The following is a 27884-nucleotide window of genomic DNA, read 5'->3' on the forward strand; positions in this document are numbered from 1 at the left end:
TCATTTTTGAAACACCCTGTATGTACCCACTGCATAACCAACTATTCACTTGTACCATAGTTCCTCTACAAGCTCCTGTCATGAGCTCACATTTTCAAGTTCCCCGCTGAGATATACAAGGTGTCCCACTCAAACCTCCCTGATTTCAAGGGTTCAGGAGAGAAAAAACGCGGTAGATACGACAATGAAAAATGCGCCACATCGTAGAGCATCTCAAAAAAATTTATATTCCCACGTCAGAAGTGCCAAGTATCGTCGCCAGAGTGCAGCATGGTCGCATGAAGTGAAAATGGTGACCCCACAGCAGTGCACGCAAGCAGTAGTGGAATTTGCAGAAATAAAATCGCTGATTACTGTGCAAAGAAATTATCTTTGTGTGTGTACGAATGTGATCCACCTAATGTGAAAACAATTACGGAATGGTATAGGAAGTTTCTGGCTACTGGAAGTGTTCTGAAACATTCTGGCGATGCATGTTACGGAGTTTCAGAAGCGACAGTGTAGGATATCAGACAAACGTTTCTCAGTAGCCCACGTAAGTCAAATCGTCAAGCATCTAGGCAACTTGATGTACTTCGATCAATATTTGCATCATGTAGTTCACCAGTGTCTTCATATGTGTGTTTACAAAGTGCAAACTCTGCGAGATCTACCACTGAACCACGGCGACAACAATTTGCTGTGGATATGCTGCAGCGTATTCATATAGACTCCTGGAAATTGAAATAAGAACACCGTGAATTCATTGTCCCAGGAAGGGGAAACTTTATTGACACATTCCTGGGGTCAGATACATCACATGATCACACTGACAGAACCACAGGCACATAGTCACAGGCAACAGAGCATGCACAATGTCGGCACTAGTACAGTGTATATCCACCTTTCGCAGCAATGCAGGCTGCTATTCTCCCATGGAGACGATCGTAGAGATGCTGGATGTAGTCCTGTGGAACGGCTTGCCATGCCATTTCCACCTGGCGCCTCAGTTGGACCAGCGTTCGTGCTGGACGTGCAGACCGCGTGAGACGACGCTTCATCTAGTCCCAAACATGCTCAATGGGGGACAGATCCGGAGATCTTGCTGGCCAGGGTTGTTGACTTACACCTTCTAGAGCACGTTGGGTGGCACGGGATACATGCGGACGTGCATTGTCCTGTTGGAACAGCAAGTTCCCTTGCCGGTCTAGGAATGGTAGAACGATGGGTTCGATGACGGTTTGGATGTACTGTGCACTATTCAGTGTCCCCTCGACGATCACCAGTGGTGTACGGACAGTGTAGGAGATCGCTCCCCACACCATGATGCCGGGTGTTGGCCCTGTGTGCCTCGGTCGTATGCAGTCCTGATTGTGGCGCTCACCTGCACGGCGCCAAACACGCATACGACCATCATTGGCACCGAGGCAGAAGCGACTCTCATCGCTGAAGACGACACGTCTCCATTCGTCCCTCCATTCACGCCTGTCGCGACACCACTGGAGGCGGGCTGCACGATGTTGGGGCGTGAGCGGAAGACGGCCTAACGGTGTGCGGGACCGTAGCCCAGCTTCATGGAGACGGTTGCGAATGGTCCTCGCCGATACCCCAGGAGCAACAGTGTCCCTAATTTGCTGGGAAGTGGCGGTGCGGTCCCCTACGGCACTGCGTAGGATCCTACGGTCTTGGCGTGCATCCATGCGTCGCTGCGGTCCGGTCCCAGGTCGACGGGCACGTGCACCTTCCGCCGACCACTGGCGACAACATCGATGTACTGTGGAGACCTCACGCCCCCACGTGTTGAGCAATTCGGCGGTACGTCCACCCGGCCTCCCGCATGCCCACTATACACCCTCGCTCAAAGTCCGTCAACTGCACATACGGTTCACGTCCACGCTGTCGCGGCATGCTACCAGTGTTAAAGACTGCGATGGAGCTCCGTATGCCACGGCAAACTGGCTGACACTGACGGCGGCGGTGCACAAATGCTGCGCAGCTAGCGCCATTCGACGGCCAACACCGCGGTTCCTGGTGTGTCCGCTGTGCCGTGCGTGTGATCATTGCTTGTACAGCCCTCTCGCAGTGTCCGGAGCAAGTATGGTGGGTCTGACACACCGGTGTCAATGTGTTCTTTTTTCCATTTCCAGGAGTGTAGATGCCAGCTACCTGAAAAGATGTTTATTCTCAGATAAGGCAACCTTTCATCTATCAGGAAGTGTTAATAGGCATAATGTTGGGATTTGGGTTTCGCAAAATCCGTACATGTGAACATGTTCGTGATAGCCCTAAACTAAGTGTCTGGTGCAGGCAAATGCACAACAGGACTGTTGGACCGTTCTTCTTTGCGGAACAGTGAACGGGTCAGTGTATCTGGACATGATGGAGCAGTTTCTGTAGCTTCAGATACAAGACTTGCAAGCCAACATCATTTTTCAACGAGATGGAGCTCCGCTGCATAGGTCAACGGCTGTTCGCAAGTTCCTGGATAGGAAGTTTCCCATCGTTGGATCGGATGTGGAGGACCCACTGCCTAGCCACCACGTTCACCCGACATTACGCTGCTTTATTTCTTCATGTCGGGATTCGTGAAGGACCACGTGTATGCGACCAAAGTGGATGATATTCCTACGTTGCGACATCGTATCACTCAAAGACCTTGTAAAAAATAACTAGACTCACTGATGGCGCGGCAGTCGCGGGATAATTTGAACCTTCGGCTGGACGCCATTATAGTGGTTGTAGTCTGATGTGTTGTGTAGTACTGTTGTTTATGAAGACCCTGATTCAACGTTGTATATTTGTTGGGGCGTACATACAGTATTTGTTACTCGTAATTCTTCTGTCTGTGCGTTCCAATCAAAAGAAGTACAATGGTGAAGAGTTGTGCAGCGATGAACTGTACAAATAAATTCGAGAAAGGAACGAATATTACATTTCACAGGTATGTGAATATTTTAAGTTGTTTTGTATGTCAGTGCACTTCCTTAGTAAATGTTTTTGTAACACGGTATTAGCATAATGTCTGTGCATATATTTCCAGGTTTCCTTTCTCAAAACCACAGCTGTTACAAAAATGGTTACACGCTGTCAGGAGGCAAGATTTCCGACCGACAGAATACCATTTAATATTTTCCGATTATTTTGAAGAAAGTTGTTTCCTTGAAAATTACGTAAATCGCAGAAAGCTGAAAGATGATGCTATTCCATCCATCTTTCGTTGTGAACCACATTTTATTTTAACTATAAAAGTTGAGTTGCAAGCAACACGAAATTTGAGTTAGCAGGCTTTTTATCGTTATAAAATGCAACTGAATGTGTGTAATTGTAATCTGATTTCACAACGTCTCTCGATGGAACAGTTGTTGAGTTTTATTTATTATATGAAAAAAGCACACATATAAACTGAAGTGTACATCTTCGAAAGTAAATATTGTGACCAATGCGATACTGGATGCCTGCCTGAAGTCTTGTTTGTTTTACTGGCTGATCGGAAGTGTTTACATGGTCTAGGTTAGGTTGAAACTTGATAATTTGGTCTTGAGTTGCCAAAGCACTACGCCATATATAACGCACTTTTCGTCATAAAATCTAAAGCAAGGTAGAGTCAGAAAATATCTATTTACATAGTGGGCAAATCTTCGAGTATTTTGATGCGTTTTGCGTACATCTATCGTAAATGAACTACGAAAAATGCTAGGGGTCCAGTGGATAACTTTTAGCTACGGCAGATTCCATGTACTACGTAACATAAATTCATAAGCAGTGACTAGTTGCTGTTTGTTCATAAATTAAAAACTATATTGTAGTACCGTATTTAAATGAGGCATTATGTTTGTGACCTAACTCTAAGGAAGGCATTTTATAACCAAAAGCGATGTATAAACATTCGAAATCCGCGCGTCAGTTTACCACTCTAATGGCCGCCGGCCAGCTATTCAATTTGTCCGCTCTTCACAGTCGACCACTCGTGCGGTTGTAAGGGCCTGGTATCACTAATGCGACTGCAACAATAACAGAGGAAATTTTGGAACGAACTTGGCAAGAAATTGAATATAGACTCGATTTTCCTCGTGTTACAAACGGTTGACATGTAGAGGTGTATTGATGATAAATAAATAAATAAATTCTTTGAGATGCTCTACGGTGTGGTGCATTTTTCACTGTCGTAACTACTGTGGTTTTTTCCCTGGTTCTATGAAATCAGGGAGGTTCGAGTGGGACACCCTGTACATCTAATGTAGACTGAGATATTTATCTAGTCTACTGAAAACATAAATTTTTGTACTTGCTTTAGTTTCCCTTTACGCTGGTAACTATTTATCTTACAACTGCCTTGTAGTGCTGCTCAGGCATAAGATATCTAACACACTCAATAACCCCCACACCTTATGCACATCACTGTGGAAAGTAAAACCAGACATGACTGAGAAGAACATATTTGAAGCCCAGAGAGGAACTGGACACTCCCAATATGTCATAAACATATGATTTGTTCCACTAGAAAAATTTTGTGAAAGCCTGCGACTGTGAAAGCAATGGTTTTGTTTATAAATAGCTTTCCTGGTACCAGTCGTAGTTTTTATTTATGTTTTACATGATGCGTTCTGGGAAATAATTCCCATTTTCAAAAGCGTTTTTCTATATATACTAAGGCATTTTTTTCGTTTTTGATGTGTGAGGTGGTAGGTAGCAGAAAAGTTATTTATAAATAAATCCATGTCATGAACAGTTTATAAAATAAGTGACAACATGCAGAGACAAATATTTTTCTGCATAACAACTGACAGTAATCGTTTCTATCAATTGAAGGGATTGTATTTTTTCTAGATTGATAACGTGCATTTGCACTGGAATAGCAGTGAGAGTCCTGAAAACTAGTAATAAACTCTTAGCGCTTTGATGAAACGTTCGCAAGAAGCGCCCAGGGATATATTGGACATGAAAGACAAAACTCCCGTCGGATTTTCATCTGGTTTGTCGAGTGAACGTTGCTTGTTGGGCCGGAGTCTACGTTGTATCAGCATGCTTGACCTTCATATTCTTTTTTTGTCAGTAATATTTGCTTCATTATTTTTCATTATCATATTACTATTCTTCTCTTTTAAAGGTATGTGGAACATAAATTTCATTTATAAGGAAGCGTGTTGCTTCCGTAAATCGTCTGACACAAATAGATACGAAACCTGTTCAACAAAGTAATGGCCTTACAGGGGACAGTCATTATTGAAAACGTGGCGCCAATTTCTACGGCAATATCTGTAGATTATTCTCTTTGAACACAAGAACTGCTATTGAAGGGCGTGGATTTTGGTACTTCCCCGAGCTCGCTTCCTTACACATCTGAATTTTGTTCTGGTCTCATGTTATCCACATAGTGTTTATAAAACGAAAGAGGTATCGCTTACTTCTGGATAGAATTATTCTTATTCTGCTAATGAATATAAAATCTTACGAAAATCATAAAGATTTCATATGTATGAGAATATCCACGGTAAAGTGAACTCCTGGAATCCCTCTTACTAGCCAACTATCGAACTTGTATATCGATGTGGTTTCTAAAGAACGCAGCAATATTTGCTCTGTAAATTAAGTGTAAACTTAATTCTGTAAAATAAAAACAATGTGCGATTTTAAGAATCAATTTATAGCATAAGGAATGGCCGCTTTCCAAAATTTCCTATTTAACTGCGTCTTCTTATGAAGGCAAAGATAAACAGCGTGTAGTTCCCCCCTCTGGTTTCGAGAACAGTACTATCTGCGCAGCAGGAACCTTCGATTGTTTTGTAATTCTGCCTACTCGTTGTTTTGTAACTACGCTGAAATGTCTGGAGACGAAGCGTGAGTAGAAAATTGCACATTGTTTCTTCTGTTCTTGGCACGCCCGAATGTATTGCCAAAAATATTTGCCTAGTATTTTTGTACTGTCGTATAGCGTGTAATCGTTTTCGTTCCTCTGTGCCCCTCTCGCAGTATCCCATCGCACCTGAACTTGAATAGGCGCCATCTTGGCGTTTTCAGTTTTAGTGCAGATCTCGTGTTTATTGATTAGCGAACTTTCTGGAGTGTCGGTGACTGTCACAAGATTTGAGAGCGCTCAGAATTGCTAACCTTTGTGTAGCGTTAACGTGAAACACATAACGTAGTAATACACGAATTCTTTCATAGAGTTTTACTTGTGTTGAACCGGTGTCTGCCCAATTTTTCTGTCGCGGGTTAATCGCAAGTATAGTGCACGGAATTTGGCCGGTTGAATTTTTGCACCACACACGATGGTTCAAGATAGCTCGTAAGTATTATGTGGCTTGACGGTTTAAATAGTCATGCCATGTGCAAACGACACAATGAGTCTGCAGTAATGGCGGTTTTGGTTTGGCGTGAATGATTCTGTTGTAGCATGGCATGCTTCATGTTCAGTGGTTGGTTTTATGTAAAAAAAAATTAAATCTAAGATCATTTTTGATTTAATAAAAAATGTTAGGATTACATACGTGAGTTGCAGAAAATTCACGTGTTACGTTTCTACATAATGTCCTGTTTAGTTTACACTGTTCTAGTAGATATTCCGTTAGTATTTTGTGGGAGGGGGGGGGGGTCTTAACCAGTAACATTATCTACAATTAAGAGCATTAACTGGTTTTAATTCAAGCATGAATCAAGCAGCTACAGGTTACAGTTAATTTATCGTCGGTTACTGCGTCGTAGTATAGGGCGGAAAATTTACTGCTAAGTTACTTTTGTTCAGTTGAGAAATGTTCCCTGTTACTGCAAAATTTTTCTCTAATTTAGTCAGTGAATTTTAGCTCACTAGTGACCTAAGAGTAGTAGTGTATTTAAATATTATTCATATTATTGGACATTTATAGTGGTAATGTTCATTGTGAATTAAGGTTTATATATTGAATTAGTTTAAAGCGTTCGGAAAATTTTCCTGTGGGGTATCTTACTTTTCAATTTTCATTGTAACTGTGCGAAACAATGAAACAATTCATTTGTGAAAAGAGGCATGTCGAATCTTTGTCGGAGCAGAATTTATTTTCTGAGTGGGGGAAAATTAATTCAACATTTGTTATCGCCTAATGGCAGTGTAATCTTTGAAATTCGTTGAAATATATTGGTGGTAACTACAGCGTACTTTCATGGTGTATTAAATTAAGGATTCAGATAAATTTTTCAATACTTAGTCAAATAAGTGATATGCCCTACACAGAATTTGCTCAAAGCATGAGAAAGTTTCATAGTTAATGGGCAGTGCTTCATGCTAGCAGTAAGAATATCCTTCAGAGCTTTTCCATGTAGTTGTGACCTGTAATAATTCTGAGCCTCAACCTAAACTGTAAACAGCTATACTACTCACTATTTCACAACTTCTTCACTGCCATCTCCAACTCTGACCTAAGCTGTATTACAGATGAAGTCTCATGACAACGAACAGTGTAGGGCACTATCACACTTCATGCAGCAATATCATTGATGCACAATTGTTGAGATAGATATATGTATATTACTTTTGCTCTTTGCATCCCACAATTAACTAAACATTCATTTCAGTAGTGTAATCCCCTCATTGTTTTACTGTAGATAGTATTTATATTTAGATGCAGATATGTAACAGTTTGTGAAAAATTGTGCTAAACCTTTGAAGCCATACTGTAAGATTGTTAGACTTTTCTCCAGCTAACATGCTTATATGAGCAGAATGAAATACTGTTTGCTTGGAGAATCTTTTGTTTTGAAGCAGCAGTTGCAGATAAAATTTTTATGGCTATACAAGTGTTAGTTTATCCAGAAATTTGTCGTGGTCAAAGATTAATTAGTTTAATGGTTTTTGAAATTCCAAAAATTGTCAGTTTAAATTGAGGTGTAGCCTACTTTTCAGTAAAATACATGTAGTGTGTAATTATAGCCTTATTTGAGTGTTGATAGGAATCGGGATTAACTGAAGCTTCCTATACTTGCAACCAAACTTGTCTTTCAATGGGACGTAGACGTCGGGCTACGCTACAGATCAGTCTGTTGCCATAACCTATTTTCCGAAAGCTGACATAGGCTCAAGGGAAATATTGTCAGTTCTGGTCTTTCTGTGTGAGCACAATGACTTTGCATGCCACATCCAAAGGTTTAGGTGATGTGGATCAAATACCTCCATGAAGGGTCACATAGAAAAACCAGTAACGAAGCCACAGCATTAAACTTGTACCTTATTTGCTTGCTTCTTGTAGAGCAAAAATGCTAATCAAAAAGTAGTCTTTTATTTCACACATTCAATGTTCATTTATATACTTGCTGTAGTATTACCATATTAATCAAATTTTGTTTCCGAAGTTTGTCATCCAGGATGGCAGGCATTAGAACTGATTTTGGAAATAACTTTGTCACAGACCTGTGCCGCCTCCAGTTATGTGGGCACAACGCCCCGGAGTCGTCTTCCTAACTGTGTGCCTGGAGGACTGCAAAGATCCTGTGATCAATATCGACACTGACAAGGTGTACTTCAAGGGTGTTGGTGGTACCGAAAGAAAGCTGCACGAGGTAAGTGGTCCTGTTGAGCTTTTGGGCAAGGAAAGTAAATGTGTTAACAGAACGGCCTGTTCTACAGTTTTATATTGTTGGTTGGAAATACAATGATCAATTTAGGGAAATTGGCATACAGATTATTATTTTAGTTTTGTCCATTGATGGACAAAAATGGGAAATTAATGCGCAAGGAAAATTTAAGTGAAGAGGGATAAAGTGAAAGATGTAAGTTTTAACAATGGGACCTTGGCAGGTGGTCGACAGCATAGTGAAATTGAATGATTATGGGTGGGTAATGTTGGTTGGCATGTTAGATGGAGGAACAAGCAAGGAAGGTATGAAACATAAAAATTGTTGTATGTGAAGGATTTAGCTGTTTTATGCAATTTAAAAAAAATCTGTACTTAAGTGCCTTGTTAGACAATGTCGCTTTTTTACATTCTTGGAAGAAAGATGACTAAAGTCTGAAGGGCATTGTTCTGCCAGTGTTCGTGTGTTAAAGTTCTAGTTTATATTTAATTATATTGTATACTCTCACCACATTTGTTTGTTCTACTGCTTATGAAAATGTTATATCTTTTACTGAAATTTGCAAGATGTATTATCAGGAATGGAATTTATTTCATATATGTTCCATTTGCTTGGTTGAGCATTTGCATGAAGCTTGTGTTGAATTTTCAGCTTATGTTACTGTGAAATTCCTGTTGGCTGAAGTTCGGAAGCACTTTATCCAAGATTCACATATGCTTCTCATGAATCCTTAGTCTTGGAGAATACTTGGATAAGAGTTTGTGGTAGATTGAAGCTTCAAATAAGCAAGTACTATGCTTCAAGGAACATTTGAACAACATACAGAGAGCAAGGGTGTCAACCAGTGCTCAAAGTTCCCAGATAAAACACGAAATGTATGTTTCCGAAGGTGTCACAGAGCTGTGCAGGTGCTGTAGACAAAGATGGAAAAAGTTTGTGATGGTTTGCAAATTGTTTCTTCGGACCTAGTTATTCAGTCACAGTGCTAAGTAAACCTTTCCACCAACAGTGAACTAAGCATGAATTGTTCCTACTTGCACCAATTCAGATTGCTGAACCGAGTACCCTAGTGGCAAGAAATTTAATCGCATAAATGTCTATAGACATTAATTTGAGGCCAGCATCATTTTGTGTCTGTTAAGAAATTTTTCTCCGTGAAAATTAAGTGTAAATCACAGGAAATTGAAATTATATTAACGTAAAAGTGGGTGCAAATTAACATTATGAAAGGAGAGAGCTGTAAATGTTGTAAAGAGTAGGTAAATGTTAATTCTGGGAATGTAAAAGTGGGCTTATAGATTTCAACTTGTCAGTTTACCTTCTCTGGGTGCATTTGTCTTGACTATATTGAAAGCGTGTGTTGGATAAAAATGCTGTGAAAATGTGGAGTTTAAATGTGTAAATTGCTGTAACGTTGAAAGTACTGTATGCAAGCTCCACTGAGTTATTTTACACTACAGTTTGATTGTAGGTCTTTGTTGGGGTATCTATAACTGCTAAAAACTACCTGACTAGTAGTTAAGTAAAGGCAAAGAGTTTGGGTAGAGATGTCAGTCGAGGCAGAAGTACAGAGGCAAACATGTTGTTGAAAGACAGGTGAGGTATGAGTGGCGGCAAATTGAAATTAGCGGAGATTGAGGCCTGGCGGATAATGAGAAGAGAGGATATACTGAAGGGCAAGTTCCCATCTCCGGAGTTCTGATAGGTTGGTGTTAGTGGGAAGTATCCAGATAACCCGGATGGTGTAACACTGTGCCAAGATGTGCTGGCCATGCACCAAGGCATGTTTAGCCTCAGGGTGATCCTCATTACCAACAGTGTTACACCGTCCGCGTTATCTGGATACTTCCCACTAACATCAACCTGTCTGAACTCTGGAGATGGGAACTTGCCCTTCAGTATATCCTCTCTTCTCGTTATCCGCCAGGCCTCAATCTCCACTAATTTCAATTTGCCGCCGCTCATACCTCACCTGTCTTTCAACATCATCTTTGCCTCTGTACTTCCGCTTCGACTGACATCTCTGCCCACTCTTTGCCTTTACAAATGTTTGCTTGTGTGTGTGTGTGTGTGTGTGTGTGTGTGTGTGTGTGTGCGTGCGCGTGCGTACCTGTCCTTTTATCCCCCTCAGGTAAGTCTTTCCGATCCTGGAATTGGAATGACTCCTTACCCTCTCCCTTAAAACCCACATCCTTTCGTCTTTCCCTCTCCTTCCCTCTTTCCTGATGAAGCAACCGTTGGTTGCGATAGCTTGAATTTTGTGTGTATGTTTGTGTATATAGAGGGAAACATTCCACGTGGGAAAAATATATCTAAAAACAAAGATCATGTGACTTACCAAACGAAAGTGCTGGCAGGTCGATAGACACACAAACATACACACAAAATTCAAGCTTTAGCAACCAACGGTTGCTTGGTCAGGAAAGAGGGAAGGAGAGGGAAAGACGAAAGGATGTGGGTTTTAAGGGAGAGAGGGTAAGGAGTCATTCCAATCCCGGGAGTGGAAAGACTCACCTTAGGGGGAAAAAAGGACGGGTATACACTCGCGAGTGTGCGCTTGCTCACACACACACAAGCAGACATATTCAAAGGCCAAAACCTGTGGGAAGCGGCTAAAAATTATCAGTGATGTGGGAAAAATGGAAATGAAGCGAAAGTTATTAGAACTAGCCGAAATGGTTGTTTAATAGGTGAAAGGAACTGTTTGTGAACTAGAAACGGATTTTATAGCAGCGGTAGTGTTGAAAGCGGAAAAAATTTTTTTTGTTATGGTTTGGAAGAGGGTTACGTATTACTGAGTATATATAGGCGGGATAAAATTGTATAATAGATAACGGTAAAAAGGAGAAGGTGAATACAAAGTGAAACTTCCGGCAAAAACAGAAAGAGGAAATAAGGCGACAGAAAAGATTTCAAAATGCAAGAGTGACAATAACAAACGTAATTGTTGGGTTCAAATTAATGATATGAATATAATAGAGGGAAACATTCCACGTGGGAAAATATATCTAAAAACAAAGATGATGTGATATATATATATATATATCTGCTTGTGTGTGTGTGTGTGTGTGCGCGCGCGCGCGCGCGCTCACGTGTATACCCGTCCTTTTTTCCCCCTAAGGTAAGTCTTTCCGCTCCCGGGATTGGAATGACTCCTTACCCTCTCCCTTAAAACCCGAATCCTTTCGTCTTTCCCTCTCCTTCCCTCTTTCCTGGTGAGGCAACAGTTTGTTGCGAAAGCTTGAATTTTGTGTGTATGGTTGTGTTAGTGTGTCTGTCGACCTGCCAGCACTTTCATTTGGTAAGTCACATCATCTTTGTTTATGGGGCAAGGAACACAGCTTTATAAAAGCCTCTTGTCCGGCAGTGCCTAGGAACGAAGCTTTGATACCAAGTGTTGGGCAAAATACAAAAGTAACAATTTCATCATAGTTATTGTACAGTGCTTTTTATGCAAAAATAAACTCTTTTTAACAGGTTACAATTCCGTTGTATAAAGAAGTGGACCCCGACAAGTCTGTAACATCTGTAAAAGCACGCAATATTGAGCTTGTACTAAAGAAGAAAGAATCGTCCCAGGGGTATTGGCCTCATCTCTGTTCTGACAAGCAAAAGCGGCACTGGTTGAAGGTGGACTTCAACAAGTGGAAGGATGAGGACGACAGTGACGATGAGACGGGACAGCCGGAGGACCTGGAAGAGGTAAGTCAGTTGGCTGCAACTATCACCATAATAAACTGCTGGATAAGTTACCCTAGATGTTCCTCTGGTTTAGCATGTCCCCGTTTCTCCTACCTGTTCTCTAATGCCTACCCACCTTCTATATGGTTGTCATCTTCTTTTCTCCTTTGGAATCCAGTATAGAACTACCCTAGAAGGTGCTATCCAAACTTTTCGGGACTGTTGCTGCCATTTGTTAAAAACATAATCTTTGGACTAATGGTCAGTCACCCTTGAAGTAGTTCTCATCTGCACGTACTCAACGGTCCTAGCACATCTGCCACTGGTAAAGTGTTTTCTGGAACTCCTGTTTTTTTGAGTGTGTTCAACACTGCAAGATGCCATATCTGGCATTTATGGTGGGTGGGGTACAACCGTCATGTTTTTTGCTGAAAAGGTCCTGGTGAGCAAGGTCGCGTAACAGTGCTTGTCGTGATTCAGCAGACAGTTCCCTTGACGCCAAAGTTCGGGCCGTCGTCGCCGTCGCAAAATCTCGCAATAGTACATGGAAATTGGTTGGGTGGGATGAATTCCTTGTGCACAATTCCCTTGGTATCAAGGAAAACGATAGTGCTTTTCACCTGTCTTGATTTTTTGGGTCTTGGATGATTGTTGCTTTGTATCTGGGTCATAACCATAAATCCAGCTATCTTCGCCGGTGATAACCTGTGTCAAGAAGGTTGGATCATCAGGTGCGGTATGACGGCAGTCGAGATCCTTGGCACAAATTTTGCGGCGACACGATGTATGCCCAATTCTTCAGTCAATCGTTGGCATGTCCCATAATCAATACCTACTTCATCCACAAGGTCTTGAAAGGTTCAATGTTGATCTGCAGGAACCGATTGTTGAAGTTTGGCAACAATGTCTGGTGTGCAGCTAATGGGCCTTCCAGTGTGAGCATCATTGACGATGTCTGACAGCTGGCCCTGAACAGAGCGTGCCACTCACACATGCATACGGCTCATGCTCTGTCCCCCAAACACTTCTTGAATCATTGCAAGTGTCTCCGTAGAACTTCCCCAGAGATTCGCACGGGATTTGATGCACACGTGCTGTTCTATTTGTGAATCCATTGTAAAATTGCCACACACCAAACAGTATTACAGAAATCACTGTGGACACACATGTCCTCTCAGCTGAATGCCACTCCACACACTGATTCATCAGATATGCAGCTCTTGCCACCTAGTGGTGCAAAGATCTACTACTATACTACTATGTTAAAGATGGCAGCACCAGTCCCGAAAATTTTGGGTTCCACGTTGTTTATTTGTCTGGCCAGATTGTTTGCCCACCTCAAATTCCTTATTGATTAGTAACAGTTTGTCACTCAACATCCTGTTGCTTTTTTCCTGTTTTTCCTAATAATTCTCATTGTGCATATTATGTTGTGCTGATCAACTGTAAATTTTTAAATAGTTTATTTTTTAAGTCAAAATTGTTTCAAATTGTGTGATTTAGTTGTCAGAAGCTCCATGAGACTGCCTGCAGGTGATGCAGTTGTCTGTAAGACAGTTCTAGTGTCAGAAGACTGTAATGAACTGCTGGAAGTACTGCTGAGGATTGGTAAATAGTGCAGGGGCTTACAGTTAATCATAAATATAAACAAACATATTGCTCATACATAGAAGAAATCTAGTGCAAAATTGCTGATGAATCTCTGAAAATAATATCTAAATAATAAAATACAATATGAAAAGCTGGGTGCTAGGCAGATTAGTAAGAATCATCTTAAGGAGATGATTCATCCACAACAGTTGGCTTACAAGACACCCATAAAATGAATTCATTGTGTGTGTGTGTGTGTGTGTGTGTGTGTGTGTGTGTGTGTGTGTGTGTCAGAGAGAGAGAGAGAGAGAGAGAGAGATGCCAAAAAACAATGGCAATTGGTAGAAGGTAAATGTTGTTCATTATGTATAGGTTCTGTGTTGAAATTTCTGGGTAATATGCTTTGGGAAGTTGAGCAGCATTTTACTTCATACCACATACATGAATTGAAATGAACACAACCATAAAATTTGACACACTAGGGCTGATGACCAATGGTCATTCTTCCCACGTGCATGTGCATATGGAAGAGAGATGGGGAGGCTTACTTAATGGTACTGGAATAACTCTGATACACTGTCTGATGGTTTACAAGGATAAATGTAGATGTAGACACTAATTTTACACTTCCCTATGCAGGCACACCAGGTACCTTGAAAGCTTAATTTATCTGTATCATTCTGGTAAATTTTATACTCCTTATTAATGTTGCCATTGTCAACTTGGACTGAGCTACATACAGCTTGTCAACTGGCTCTGTGACATCATTGACCCCGTAAACTGTTTAGATTCAGGGCACACATTTTGTAGTATTATGTTGTGAAGTCATTAATTTGATGGAGATGGATATGGGGTAACTGAATTTGATTTACAGGCATGAAAATTGCAGTTTATTCAAAACATAACACCTGTTCAAGAAAACTTGATCAGAAAATAAAAATTTTCTTTGTGATGATTTCCAAACAAGGAGCTTCATAGTCCAATGTGATACACATGAGGAACATGATTATCTTGATAAATTTTGATGCACAAGCAGTGTACTTACTTATTGCATTCTGCATCTTTGTAGCTTACACATATGCCGGAAAAGTTTTTCAATAAGATGGAGAGGCTCATTGTGATTTGACTAGCAGCCTCATTTTCCCATATCTCCCATGACTGGGTGGTATGTCAGAACCAGTTTCCTAACTACCTCTGGATTATTTGTGACTTAGTTCTGGACTTGTTGGTACTGGACAAGTGTCTACCACACACATCCACATGTCCTGCTGATCAGTGTAGACAATTTAACTGTCTCAAGTCATTTGTCATGCTGCTACTGTGTACTTCACCACTTTTGTGGGATATTTGTGTTCATCACTACACACTTCTGGTCATGAAAAGCCATGAGAAAGTATTTTGGATCATCCCAAGCACATTGCTTGGATGACTGCAGTCTTTTCTCATCTAACAGATGCCAAACCACCGAAGTTGTAAATATTTTTATAAACCACCCTGGAGAAGAAGGTGGGGAGAGAACACTGAAATAGATCGGATGATGTAAGCAGGGTACAGCATTTACCATAAATGAGTAATTTGATAAATTATGATGTCAAACAAAAAGAATATAATGCTTTGTGCTGGGGTGTAAAAGTGTCAAAATTTCTGTGGATATCGGCCAGTAGTGTCATTGTCAGAAACAGTTGAGGGGCTAACACCCCCCCCCCCCCCCCCCTGCTTTGGGCAATGCACTCTTTTTAGTGCAGTTCTATGTTGCACATATTGGTCTGTAACATTGGAAGTCACTATTTTCCCATTGACTCTCTCTTTTATGCTCTGTAATATTGGTAGTTGGATTTTACATTCTCGCCCAAACGTCTGCACGTATAACTTTTTGCACCAGCAGTTTAGTAACCATTTTGCGAGCATTTGTGTGGAACATTGCTTAAAGATACACCACAACCAGAAATATAGCAATAAGTTTCTCCTATGCTTAAAATGTTGAACACGATTTCTGAATTTTGCATGTTGTGTGTATTAAATGCCAATTAAAAATTGCTTCTAAATGCAATTTTTTTTTGTTACATTCTAGCTGCACAGTCCTTATAAGTTTAATTATTTAATAAAATCAGAAAATTGCTTTGTACTACAGCAAGCTGCCCATTTTCTGGATTAATGTGGACTAGAACACATGGATTATCCAAAATACAATGTTTTACCAGAAATTCCTTTTTCCAGTTAAAAAAATTACATATCAAATTTGAAAGTGCCCTGCAGTGCAAAAGCATTACTCACCAGAATCTGTAAACTTATTTATAAAATTGTGGAAGTATTTTGTGTCACTTTCCTTCAGTTCTCTTTCGGGAATTTAATTTTTTTCTTTGTGTGTTCATGCTTCTCATGATAGTTGTTAGTTTTCAGTGTCGAAACTTCAGCAGTCTGAATCAGTGTGTCCTACATTTTCTGATAACAAATGAATGCTTTGAGTGCATGTATGCTCACTACTCACATTTGAAATACAGAGCTGATGGTGACAGGCATAAAAGTTTATAAGCTGATGTGCTCCATAATATACAGGGAGAGGTGTAACGGAGTGCAAAACTTAAATATTCATTTCTTCAAATTGGAGCTCTGTGTTCATGCATTGGATGTTAGTCTTGTGAATAGGGATTTTCAGGCATATAGGAGCCCTGTGTATTGTGAAAGTGAGAAAGGTTTCTGTACTTTGTTGTTAAATGTTACATCAGTCGTAAGATAACACAAAAAGTGGCCAGTTATCACTCTACAGCAGGTATGGACAACCTTTGGTAACCTATGGACCTAATTCACATGCTTAAGCTTGCAGGCCACCTGGTCACATCACAAGTGACAACTATAGTGTCAATGTTACAATTATATGCCAACACGCTGGTACGAATGGTGCTCCTTTCCTTACATCAGTGTTCACAACGCACAAATGTAAACTTCTGGAGATGGGTTGCCAGGCATCTTGAAATGATCATGGAAAAATGAACACCTATGAAAGCAACTGTTGACAGCTAATTCATTACTAAATAGCTTAGATTTCAAAAGTTGGTGTTATAACATCCACAATGTGAGTCATTTTCTAACATTAATATGAGGAAGAACAGAAAAACAACATACAGCATAGAGATAAGCTGTTGTAGTTGACAAACAATTAGGAGTAATCTTTTGAATTTCTGGGCTGGATTGAAACAAATTGTAGGTTGGATTCAGCCTGCGGGCCACCAGTTACCTATCTGTACTGTACAGCATGCCATTTACTGTTAACACAGTAAACTGTTAACACAGTAAATGGCATGCTGTACAGTACAGATAGGTAACAATCATTAACCCATTAACATATTGCTCTCCCCACCTCCACCCCACTCCCCTCCCATTGAAAAACACCCTATAATGAATAAAATTATATACACATTTGGATATAGCTTTAAAGCTTAAATGATGTGCATATCTTTGAAGATCACAATAAATTCAAGCGCATACTCGTACATTGGACTTTGACTAAAATATCCTGAAACTTGAAGGCATTTTTTTTTAGTTTCTGTGTAGGTGTGAAGTTCAACCATGTATTTCACAATTATTTCCTGTGTAAGTATTGGAAGAGCTGGGTGGAGTGCAGTGGGTGTATTTATCTTGTACCACTGAGAAGCACATGTCAGTGGCAACTATTCACTTTCTCATGAAGCAACTTCACATTCTTCTAGATTTTCGGAACCACCAAATTCACTGTCAGATTCAGGCATCAAAGCGTGCAGCATAGTGTCTATAATCCGTCATCATAAGATAAAACGAACAGACGCAATGATTGGTCAGGAGCTGTAGCACATGTACACTGGTGGTGTTATGCTCTTGGAAGTAGGTCCTATTTATGCAGTAGATATCTTATTACTAAGCTACGTTAAATAACAGTTTAAGATATTCTAATGTATTAACAGCCATCAACATTTTTCTTAATCATGCTGTAGCCACATAGTTTTTGTTTCAAAAAATTGTGTACAGTCTGATCCTCTGCAGCATTGTGCTCTCATTGTCACGGTGTTTATGGGCAGTATGAAAATGGCTGAGGCTGCCTTCTGTTCCATAGTGAAACGCGCATGGAACACTGTCAAAGAGCCGAGAAATAGGCTGTTCTTAATGTTTTTCATACATTTACAAAGGTAATTGGCTTTGAAGTTTTTGCAGCATTGTATATAATGCAGTTGACAAACTTACTTCGAACGTGTAGTGCAGTCAGTAGCGTAATGGAATGTAAAGCAAAGGTGGTTATTCGTGCTTTTGTTCAAATTTACCCAGTATCATTTTTTCTTCTCGTTGAATTTGAAATACCTACATCACGTAATTATGAAAATAGTCTTCATTTTTTATTAATAACACAAGTCTTCTTGTTTATAATTACCGTATTTACTCGAATCTAAGCCGCACCTGAAAAATGAGACTCGAAATTCAAGGGGAGAGAAAAGTTTTAGGTCGCACCTCCAAATCGAAACAAAGTTCGTCTAGTTGTAATATGAGACACAATTTAGGTCGAATGAATGACGATACAGCTGCAGTAGTTTGGTTCGAGTCGTAAGCTTAGCAGTTACGGTTTACCAGGTAGCCATTGCTACGCGTCATGCGCTCCGCCCGTATTTATACGGATATCATTCCTTTTTCACGTGCTTCGTCTGGTTTGAATTGATTGCTTATTTTTCTTTGATCTGATAAGTGCCGTTCTCTTTGTTATAGGTGTTTACGTCACTCCAATCTGAAAATGCAATACTGCACTGTGTCATGCATTGTTTGTCGCATTCTGATAGTGCGTGTTTACGGCCTGTCGCCGCTCGCGGCGTTGCTTGCTTTTGTGCGCGCTCCCGCCACTTACAAATAAAAAATAGAGAGGAGTCGTCTCATTAGCGAAACATTTGTTGTTACTTACACTACTGCTTTCTGTGATAATGATCAACAAGAGCCAAATGACAGACTGCGTATGATAGATGATGTCCTGAACGAAATTTTAGCGAAAATTTTTCTCCGTTCCAAAATCTTTGCAGGCGCCTCTTTAGTTCATTACATTCTGCACAGAAATTAGTCATCTTAGATTTAAAAATCTAGTCAGTTGCCGTGCTTCATTTCCGACTGTATCACTATCAGGCATAAGAATAATAAGAATATAAACAGGACATGATATGTATATTCTTCCGCGTTTGCTGTTGTCTCACTCTAGTTTCGTAGTTTATTAGGCAGACAGGATTTAAATGAGATAGTAGCAAACACGAAACAATACATGGCAAAATGTTTATATTCGTATTAATCTTATGGCGAAGAGAATACTACATGTGATTCACAATTCACAAAAGCTCCTATTAGCAACCATCTCTTCTCACAGGTAGGAAAAAATTCAGAACGTAGAGTTGGCCATATTGACAAACATCCCAAACAGTCTTGCCAGTCGGATTAAAACGCAGTGGTCGAAACTCTTGGCGGAGGAAAAAGGCTCGTCTTCAAATTTATTTTTTTTTTTTTTTTTTTTAATTTATTTACTGACGCAGAGATTTTGGTCAGTATTTATCTTTGTGCCTACAAAGCATGCCTGTGTGGCGCTACATATATTCGACGGCAGAAGTTAGTTGTGGCGGCACCCACCAACATTTTTCAGAACTCCCACTTGCTTTGCACTTGATTCTAAGCCGCAGGCGGTTTTTTGGATTACAAAAACCGGAAAAAAAGTGCGGCTTAGATTCGAGTAAATATGGTACATATTGGTTGCGAAATGCCTTTTTCCATTTCACATACAAACTCTTAAATATTGATGTTTTATGGAAGTGTTCATAAAAGTTGTATAAATTACGGAAACGTAACAATTTCATTTTTAAGTCAAAAACTAAAACCAAATCCTCTTCATTTGGACTATGTTCATAGTTTTATAACACAGAGGTAGATAAGTATTGTAGAAACATGAAAAACAATTATTTTCACAGCATCAAGCACATCATACAAATGCCGCATTTTTACATTTGCTACTGTACAATTACAATATGAACCCAACAGAACTTATATTGAGCCAAGGCGTGGGATTTGGCCTGAGAAGTAGGAAACTTACGTGCCAGGCGTACTGGAATTGACATACATAGCTTTTTCACACGTCACTGCCGACCGCTGGTGGGATATAGAATGGCTCGACATAAAAAGAAAACATTCTGCGCCTGGTTGGCTTTGTGGATTCTGTTGTTGATAGGCTCGTTAACCATGTAGCAGGTGACACTTCGAGTTGAAATGTATTTCTCGAATTCGGATAAGGAAAGAGCTAAGAGATTACCAGATGACTGACTGTAAGTAATACCTTCAGTGGTTTCAGTATTTAACTGTATGGTGAAATCCTTGAATACTCTTTGTTACACACAGCTTATGCAGAAAAATTACCGTGTGGTTTAGTCAAGAATTTCATTCCTGTTTTTAGTTACAATAGTATATTAGCTAAAAACATGTTGCGGTTTTTGCCTATAGTCTACAGAGCATATTGTAGGACATTTGCAGTGTATTATTTCATACTGCTTAAAAATTAAATTCGAAGCTGTATTGTTCCTCCGCTTCTCATTTTATGTGAACTGCAGCTTGCCACATCACTGCAGCTGTATCAGCTGACTGGCCAGTGCTAAGTTAAATGTGCCGGTAAAGCTATGGTCCCGTATTATCGCTAAGCCGATATGCGTGTAACGCGCAGCACAAAACATACCCTTGTCATATTTGGCAGTACTCGTGGCAGCTTGGCTGCAGTCCCACGTAAAACTGAAATCCAATGAGGTTCCAGCAAATACGGAAGAAGACATAGTGCAATGTTTACATCAGGTTTCATCTTATGATGAACAGATTATAGTATCCAATGCTGCATACTGTAAAGACAGTACCTAGTGACAACCACCTCAGCCAAAATACATTTGCACTACAAATGGAGGGCTGGATGCTGTCTACAGCCACACTTACTAGGTGTGAAACGAATATAAGCAAAGTTTTATGTTTTCAGAGGTCTGTTCGTAAGTTGGCCTAGTATGTTTGGGATTTCTGTTTGCAAAATAATAAATCAGGATTTTAAGTGATTAATAAAGATCATTTTTTTGTGCCTCAAGCTAATTAACTAATGAAAAGATTGGTAAATTGTAGATGGAATGCAGCAAATTTTCTAAAGTAGGTTTCGAATTGTGGTTGACTCTCAGTAGGTTTATCACTGGCACAGTGTGGACATGTACTTAATGAAGAAAACAGATTTTATTGAATTTGTCAATGTTATGGAGAATTTGAATTTAGTAAAACTGTGGTAGATCATTTATTTGCGGAAGTCAGCTAGTATCGTGCACTTTTTGACAAACATCTGGTAGTCTACACACAGTGGAAGTAAATGAAATGGGAAAGACACTTTAACATAAGCCTAGTGCTTGCTCCTTAAAAATCTACAAATATTAAGATTTTTTACTTAGAAAGGCAAAACTTTTGCCTTCTGTGTAATCACTGTCACTTGAATCGTGATGAAATAGTGTCAAGCCACTATTACATTTAAAAAAGTTCTTATCTCACAGTACTTGGAGTTCATGGTACTTTGTGAAATACTATTTTGTGATTAGTGTTGGTTGTTTGCATTTCCTTCTTACAAGGTAACAGTCCATTCTGACAAGTTGAAACCTGCTCTGAAATTTTTAATGAAGGGAGAATACAACGAAAGAAACAATGTAAAAAATTTTAGCTACCAAGTCACATTGCAAGTATTTAAAAAAAAAAATGTTGCAAGTTGTGAAATTCGTAACTTGAGGTGGCTGGAGTAGTGTACACCCCTATCCTAGTTGTGGAAGACGGTGTTATTGCAGTGCATGGTAGGTGCATATCCTTGTTTCACAGCACATCGGTAAACAGATAACATAGCACAACGCGATAATTTGTTTTCATTGATAGCGTGTCGGGAACAGTTGTCAGTTTGCTATTTGTTTGAATTTGCAACTCATTTAATATCCATAATAATTAGCAGTTAAGTTTGTGGTATTACTACATGTCAAAATGGAGATAAAGCTGAATTACTTTGTTTTTTCGTATATGCTTACCAATAGCATATCTCTTGGTGCATGTCGCAGAGTTTCACAGTAATTTGGAATCGAGTAAATGTTTCCTACTTTGTGAAGATGAAATATGAAGATGGGGTATGCAATCAAAATTCTCCTAAATACCTGCATGTGTGCTATGTTTTAGTTAATGTCTTCGATGTTCATGCAAATGATGCTGATATTTCATTGTGGAAACATTTGAAGAAACTGGTGATCCTGTGAATTGTGGTTTCAGTGCTAATTGTTGTTCTGAATAAAATCCATAACAAACTTGTCCACTAATAACTTTTAATGACAAAGAAAAGCTTGTAAATTGTTTGACTAAATGAAGGATAGAGAAAGTGCTTAAAGTTCAGCAGTATGCACAGCCAGATTAGTCCCATAAAATCTGTGTGTGTGTGTGTGTGTGTGTGTGTGCAAGATACATATGGAATGTAGATTTACACAAAGTATGAAGTATGTGTGAAAATGATTTGCAGAAGTTTGAGAATGGGGTCTCTGAATGGCAAGCGAGATGGAAATTACTATCACACTACCTTGACCTAGTTAAACAGATTCAGGAGATTAGGTGCTAAAGGAAGTGTCAAATACAAAGTTTACTTCTAAACATTGTTGTTCATAGTTAATAGTGTTTAAAGCCAGTCAGCAAGGACAGTGTACAAACTGTGCTTCATTTTGGACGAAGAGTCAGTTACGTGTATGTGACAATGCTAGTGATGTGTAGTGCAAAAATTAAAAAAAGACTGTTCAATTGGAACAACTTTTTAATCAACAAAGAGAAGTCTGGAAAAATGGGGATGAATGATTTTCACTACTATATCCAAAACATCTCCTTACCAGTGATTCATTGCTCTTGTTCAATTTTTATCCTGGACATGACACCTCTGTCTTCACGATGATAAAAACTGTTAATATAATTCAGATTCCAGTTGGAACTAATAGTCATTCATAAAGTTTTTAGACAGTGTAAACCATTTTCAGGAAGTTGTCAGACAGTATAGCTTCTTTGTAATCTTTAGGTTCATCAGTGGAATAGTACTGTCAAATGTCGTTTGTGCAATGTCTGTTTACATAACTACTTTGTACAAATTTGGTAAAGTATGCACCACAGTATGCAGAACAAGGCCACAACCATTTCTTACTCCGTACCAATTCGGTATAAATAAAATGAGTAATTAGTGTGAAGTTTCTGAAAGCCATAATTCTTCTTTTGTCAGGTGTGCCTGTTGTAAGGAAAACGTTGTTTGTCATCCAATACACACTTCCCATTTTGGATGCATGCTAGGAATAACAAGGAAGTGTTTGATTTGTTAAAAAAATTACCTTATTCAGAAATTACCATAGAATTGTGCTACAGAAATTATTCTAAAATATTTCATGTAAAGATAGTAAGTCCAAATTGATGGAACTCCTCTATAATGCAGCTTTGTATGCTGCCTTGATTTTGTTTTGTCTGATAGTTACATGTGAAGCTGTTTAGCTAATGAGGTGAATTACAAGTTATTAAAAAATTAATCATTTGAGACTTTTCGGTACAGTGTAAGTGCTTAAAATTAGTGTGTACGCTTGGACTATGCACTGACGTCTCACCAGGGCTGCAGCTGCTACTTTGGTTCTAGCAAAAATGAGTATTATTTTTAGAAATACTTGCAGTATGTCTTACCAATGCATTTGTTTGGGTATTCTTCCAGTGTGAAGAATTTCAGGGTAGGATTTAACTTAACCAGATTGAACCGTTACCTTGTTGGTCATGATAATCACAGTGAAAACATTCAATAAATATGTTTCCCTTTGTTTATGAGGAGTCATTCATTGTTCAGGGTACTCTGATAAGAAAAGAATTTCTAGTTCCTTTGTTATTTTGCAGTGGGTGGTTTCATTGTGTCACATACTATCCATATTTCTTTTAGAGATTCTTGAGGAGAGTGAAGGGTGGCACAAGATGAAATTTTGTAATGAGTGATGATGAAGATGTCTGAAATGAGTTAATGTACTATGGGCTACTAATGGGAAAAAACTACACACAGATAGGTAGAAACATAAAGATGGAACAAGTAAATGTTGAATTGCTGTAGGGTGATAAAATAATTCTGAAGTACACAGGGTGTATACGACCTGGGAGATCTGGGAAGAACTCGGGAATTTTTTCATCCGGGAGAAAACCGGGAAAATCCGGGGAATTGTTTAGAATTCTGGGAATTTCATTGTTTTAGTTTTCAGTTAAATTTTTGTGATTTCAACTGGTAAGAACCAATACTTTAACAAAGGATATTACTGTATCCCACTACTGCAGAGTAATACTGCAGCAACAAAACATGAACGAGAAAAAAAACAACGAAAATAAAACTTAAGTTGCAAAGGAAATGCACCGTGTACAACAAAACAGTGCTCATACAAGTGTCTGCCAACAGCATAGTGTGTCAAAGGCTTTAGGAAGACTATGCAATGCTTTATAACAACAAACTGCCTCCGATGAGCGTTACGTGACAACTGTTTAAATTAGATTCGTTTGAGCTGTTGCGGGCGGGTTCTTGAATATGCACAGTTCAGTCTGTTTTCTCCCGCTTCTGGTTACAGAAGTGTGGCTAGGTGCCACTACTTAATATTGCCTCTGTTCGAAGTATAGTAAATCTGGGGGTGATGCACAGAGCTGTCTGAGTTGTGGTGGGGAGTGTCCATGTGACCTGTTTACATTCAGTGATTTTGTTGTTTCCTCTTCATTTATTGCTCTCACGTTAAATGATGACAAAACGGATTTTTGTGGCCGGGAGCTATCAAATGAATTAAAATACATTCGAATAATTACGGAAGGCTAAAATATGTTTCAGATTTTATTTCCACCTTTCTGACGGAACAGTGAAGTTATTTTTGCCGGTTTGGTAAAGAGATTTGGCTTAAAGTTAATCTTTTCTGCTGAGGCAGTCAATTTATTTGAAACGAAGTGTTTAATTTCACACTATTAGCTAGTTTCAACTGTTAGCTCCATTTCAAGTTCACGTATGGCATTATGCCATAATAAAGAACCAAACATGAGGTAATACAGTACTGGTACTCCAAGAAAATTTACATACGAACGTGCATTTTAAGCAGAATTATGCGTTTTAGTAGGGTTCACGAAATTCCGTCGCTCTTGAAGTATCATCTGATGTCTTGTTTCTTTCGTGCCATATGTAAGATCTTTTAATGTTTCACACGTACGAGCATACGGCTTCCTGCGTCAAAGTAGCTGTGCAAGCGCGGTGTCTCCTGTTATTTGGCGCTCTTGCAATAGCTGAAACGAACCTATTTCTAACAGGTCGTGGGAAAATATTGTGAATGGTGGTTTGAAAAGCATTACATTCAAAGCAGATTTCCGTTTACGCAAGATTAACTATGTGCGAGAATGTACGGTGGATTCCTTAAATCACAAAGCGTTTGACTCTCATTTAAAAATCAACTCTGAGGACGACCATTTAGAAGAATTTAGAGCCCAAAAGATCAGACATTTACGTCGTTTTACTGGCACATTTGTGTGATGTTATCTTAAAGTGTAACACGCGCAAGAAAGATCGTTATATGTCGAAGCTTAGCTTCTCTTCCAGCTTATTAATCTTAGAGACCAATATTATATATGAATGCTGTGTATATTAATTTAAACCATTAACTTTTCTTAGCCGGCCATTGTGGTAGAGCGATTCTAGGCACTTCAGTCCGGAACCGCGCTGCTGCTATGGTCGCAGGTTCGAATCCTGCCTTGGGCATGGATGTGTGTGATGTCCTTAGGTTAGTTAGGTTTAAGTCTTGGGGACTGATGACCTCAAATGTTAAGTCCCATAGTGCTCAGAGCCATTTTTGAACCAACTTTTCTTATTTGTGTATTCGTGCTACTTAAAGAGTGATCTTGCTATTGGCTCACTACATCATGTGTCCTATGCTGCCATCAGCTGGCGAGATCATGTGACAGGAGCTATGACTGTCTTACAAAAGCGCATCGCAATCTCGATTGCAATGTTCCGGAAAGTAATATGCGGTGTTTGGTGGAATTCAAATTTATACCTTCGTAATACGAAAATATGCAACGTACGTGTTGCTGCACATCAAAGGTCTTTCAAAACATGTTTTCTCCCCATCTAAGTTTCGTTTTCTAAAGTGCCGGGAAATTCTACTCCAGCATATAAAACCATAGGACTGATGAGTTTTAAAGTGCCGAGGAAGAGTATACTGTAACTCAACACGGAAAGTTTATTTTCATCTGGGAGAAAGTGTATTTTTAACTGGGAAATCCAGTCTTTTTTTTTTTTTTTTTTCCTTGTCCATGTATACACCCTGAGTACAAGAATAAATGAATTTACAACAATTTAAAATTGTGTAGAAAGTAACTTAGGTGAACTATTTCCTTGCTTTTTTTTCTGAGACTCGCTCCTAGAGTTCAATGGTAAAGTGATCTCACTAAATGTCAGATTTGTCAGAAGTACCAGAAGTATTAGATAATGGAAATGACAGAACTTGGTTGTTTATAATTCCTTATTTTGCCACTTAAATTAAGACTAATTAACAAACAAACTTCTGCCAACCGAATTGGAGGCACTAAAATGTGAAGTTATATATTTTTATGTGTATGGACTCTTGATTGCACTAAGTTTATTGCAATATTACTTTCCAGATGATGCGACAGATGGGAGGCCTGGGTGGTGGTGGTGGTGGTGATTCGAAGCCCGTCTTTGACGACCTCGACGCCGAGTCGGACTCGGACGACGAAGAGCTTCCAGACCTCGAATAAAGTGAAACAGATGTGTTTTGTCCAGGCTGTCACCAGGACTTGAGGGGAGCCACCGATGCAACCACCAAACTAGGGGGGAGGGTTCCACTCTCGTGCAGAGTTGTATTGTACACCAACCTGCCCCACCCCTCTTGACTGATACTGGGATCATTTAACATTAATCAGTGGTAGATGCAGCGTTACGCAGAAGTGAAGACATGTTTTCCTTGCAATAAGTAACTAACTTGAAAATCATTTACTGTTAAGAGACCTGAATGCATCGTTGATTGATAACAGTAACACCACATTCTTAAAGTGCTTTAGGATTTGGAATTTATATCTAATGTTTCGTGTTAATTTGCTGGTAGATAATAGCAAAAACTCTCAGATGGCTGCAGTTTTCCTTGTTCGACTTGCTTTCCTCTGTTTGCACACTGTAATAAAACATTGTGTTAAACTACAGCATGAAGGTTTGCAAATGGGGGAAAACAGTGTTTTCATTTTGGAAAGCAAGAGTTTCTGTGGACATTCTAATGCCAATTTACTGTAGTGGTTGGATGAAAGTGTTAGAAATTGCTGCAAAGGATTTATTCCATAAATTTAAATTCATACTGTGCACTTAACTGTAGATTTTTGAGGCCTCAATGTTTTTATTTGAAAATCTTGCCTGCTGCACTGAAATAAAAAGTACTTCCTAATGTGTTATTTTTATTGTGTTTAGATTGGTGGCAGGAAGAAAATTACAGTTTGCAGTTTGTGTTAAATGTTCCAAGACTTGATTTCTGTGGGGACGGTGGCATAACCCTGTTTGATTAGTTTCTCTTTATATTCCATGTTCTTTCATTTTTGTATATGTATAGAAGCTGGCCAATGTAAGTCTTTCCTTAGCTGTACTTTGTCAGTGTCCTGTGGATCAGGAATGTCTTTGTATGTACTGTGCATCGAGCTGTGGATTATGTAATGTTTTGGAGGAGAGCCAGCCGTTTGCCATAATCATCCAAAGTTTCAGTGACAATTCCTTATTCATTACCTTGATGGTGAACTGCAGTTTGTTTATTGTAAACGTTAAGAAACCTGCTTATTCAAGAAATGAAATAATGTAATTGTTGTTAAATAAATTTCTTAACTGGACTTAGTGACACCAGTTTCCCACACGGTCAATTTTCAGTTCCCAGTGATAGTCCCATCCAAACCACACTTCATTTATCTGGATCCAAAACTAATTCTGTTTTTTAAAATAAAAATGTAATTACAGGTAGTTAATGTTGCTGCAAAGATTATAG

The 27884-nt window shown here is 39.3% G+C and overlaps 2 protein-coding genes across 3 annotated transcripts in view; one reads left to right on the top strand and one right to left on the bottom strand.

The window, feature by feature from the left end:
* Window positions 1-27884, bottom strand: part of LOC126213232 (uncharacterized) — a 121262-nt gene that overhangs the window by 25921 nt on the left and 67457 nt on the right. The gene's annotated exons all lie outside the window — the stretch shown is intronic.
* LOC126213231 (prostaglandin E synthase 3) lies at window positions 5708-27732 on the top strand. Of its 2 annotated transcripts, none has more exons than XM_049940881.1 (4): window positions 5708-5817; window positions 8358-8508; window positions 12001-12225; window positions 26506-27732. In XM_049940881.1, the coding sequence occupies exons 1-4, from the start codon at window positions 5801-5803 to the stop codon at window positions 26620-26622; spliced, it is 510 nt and encodes a 169-aa protein (XP_049796838.1). In that variant the 5' UTR covers window positions 5708-5800; the 3' UTR covers window positions 26623-27732. The 2 variants fall into 2 exon arrangements, with proteins under 2 accessions (XP_049796838.1, XP_049796837.1); XM_049940880.1 differs by lacking the exon at window positions 5708-5817 and adding an exon at window positions 5986-6265.

Source organism: Schistocerca nitens, chromosome 11 (genome assembly GCF_023898315.1).
Source record: "Schistocerca nitens isolate TAMUIC-IGC-003100 chromosome 11, iqSchNite1.1, whole genome shotgun sequence".
Taxonomy (NCBI): Eukaryota; Metazoa; Arthropoda; class Insecta; order Orthoptera; family Acrididae; genus Schistocerca; species Schistocerca nitens.

Bases quoted from the DNA above. Each gene is read 5' to 3' on its own strand.
- LOC126213231 (XM_049940881.1), top strand. The intron at 8,509-12,000 runs GTAAGTGGTCCT...TCTTTTTAACAG, and splicing joins CCGAAAGAAAGCTGCACGAG to GTTACAATTCCGTTGTATAA. The intron at 12,226-26,505 runs GTAAGTCAGTTG...ATTACTTTCCAG, and splicing joins AGCCGGAGGACCTGGAAGAG to ATGATGCGACAGATGGGAGG.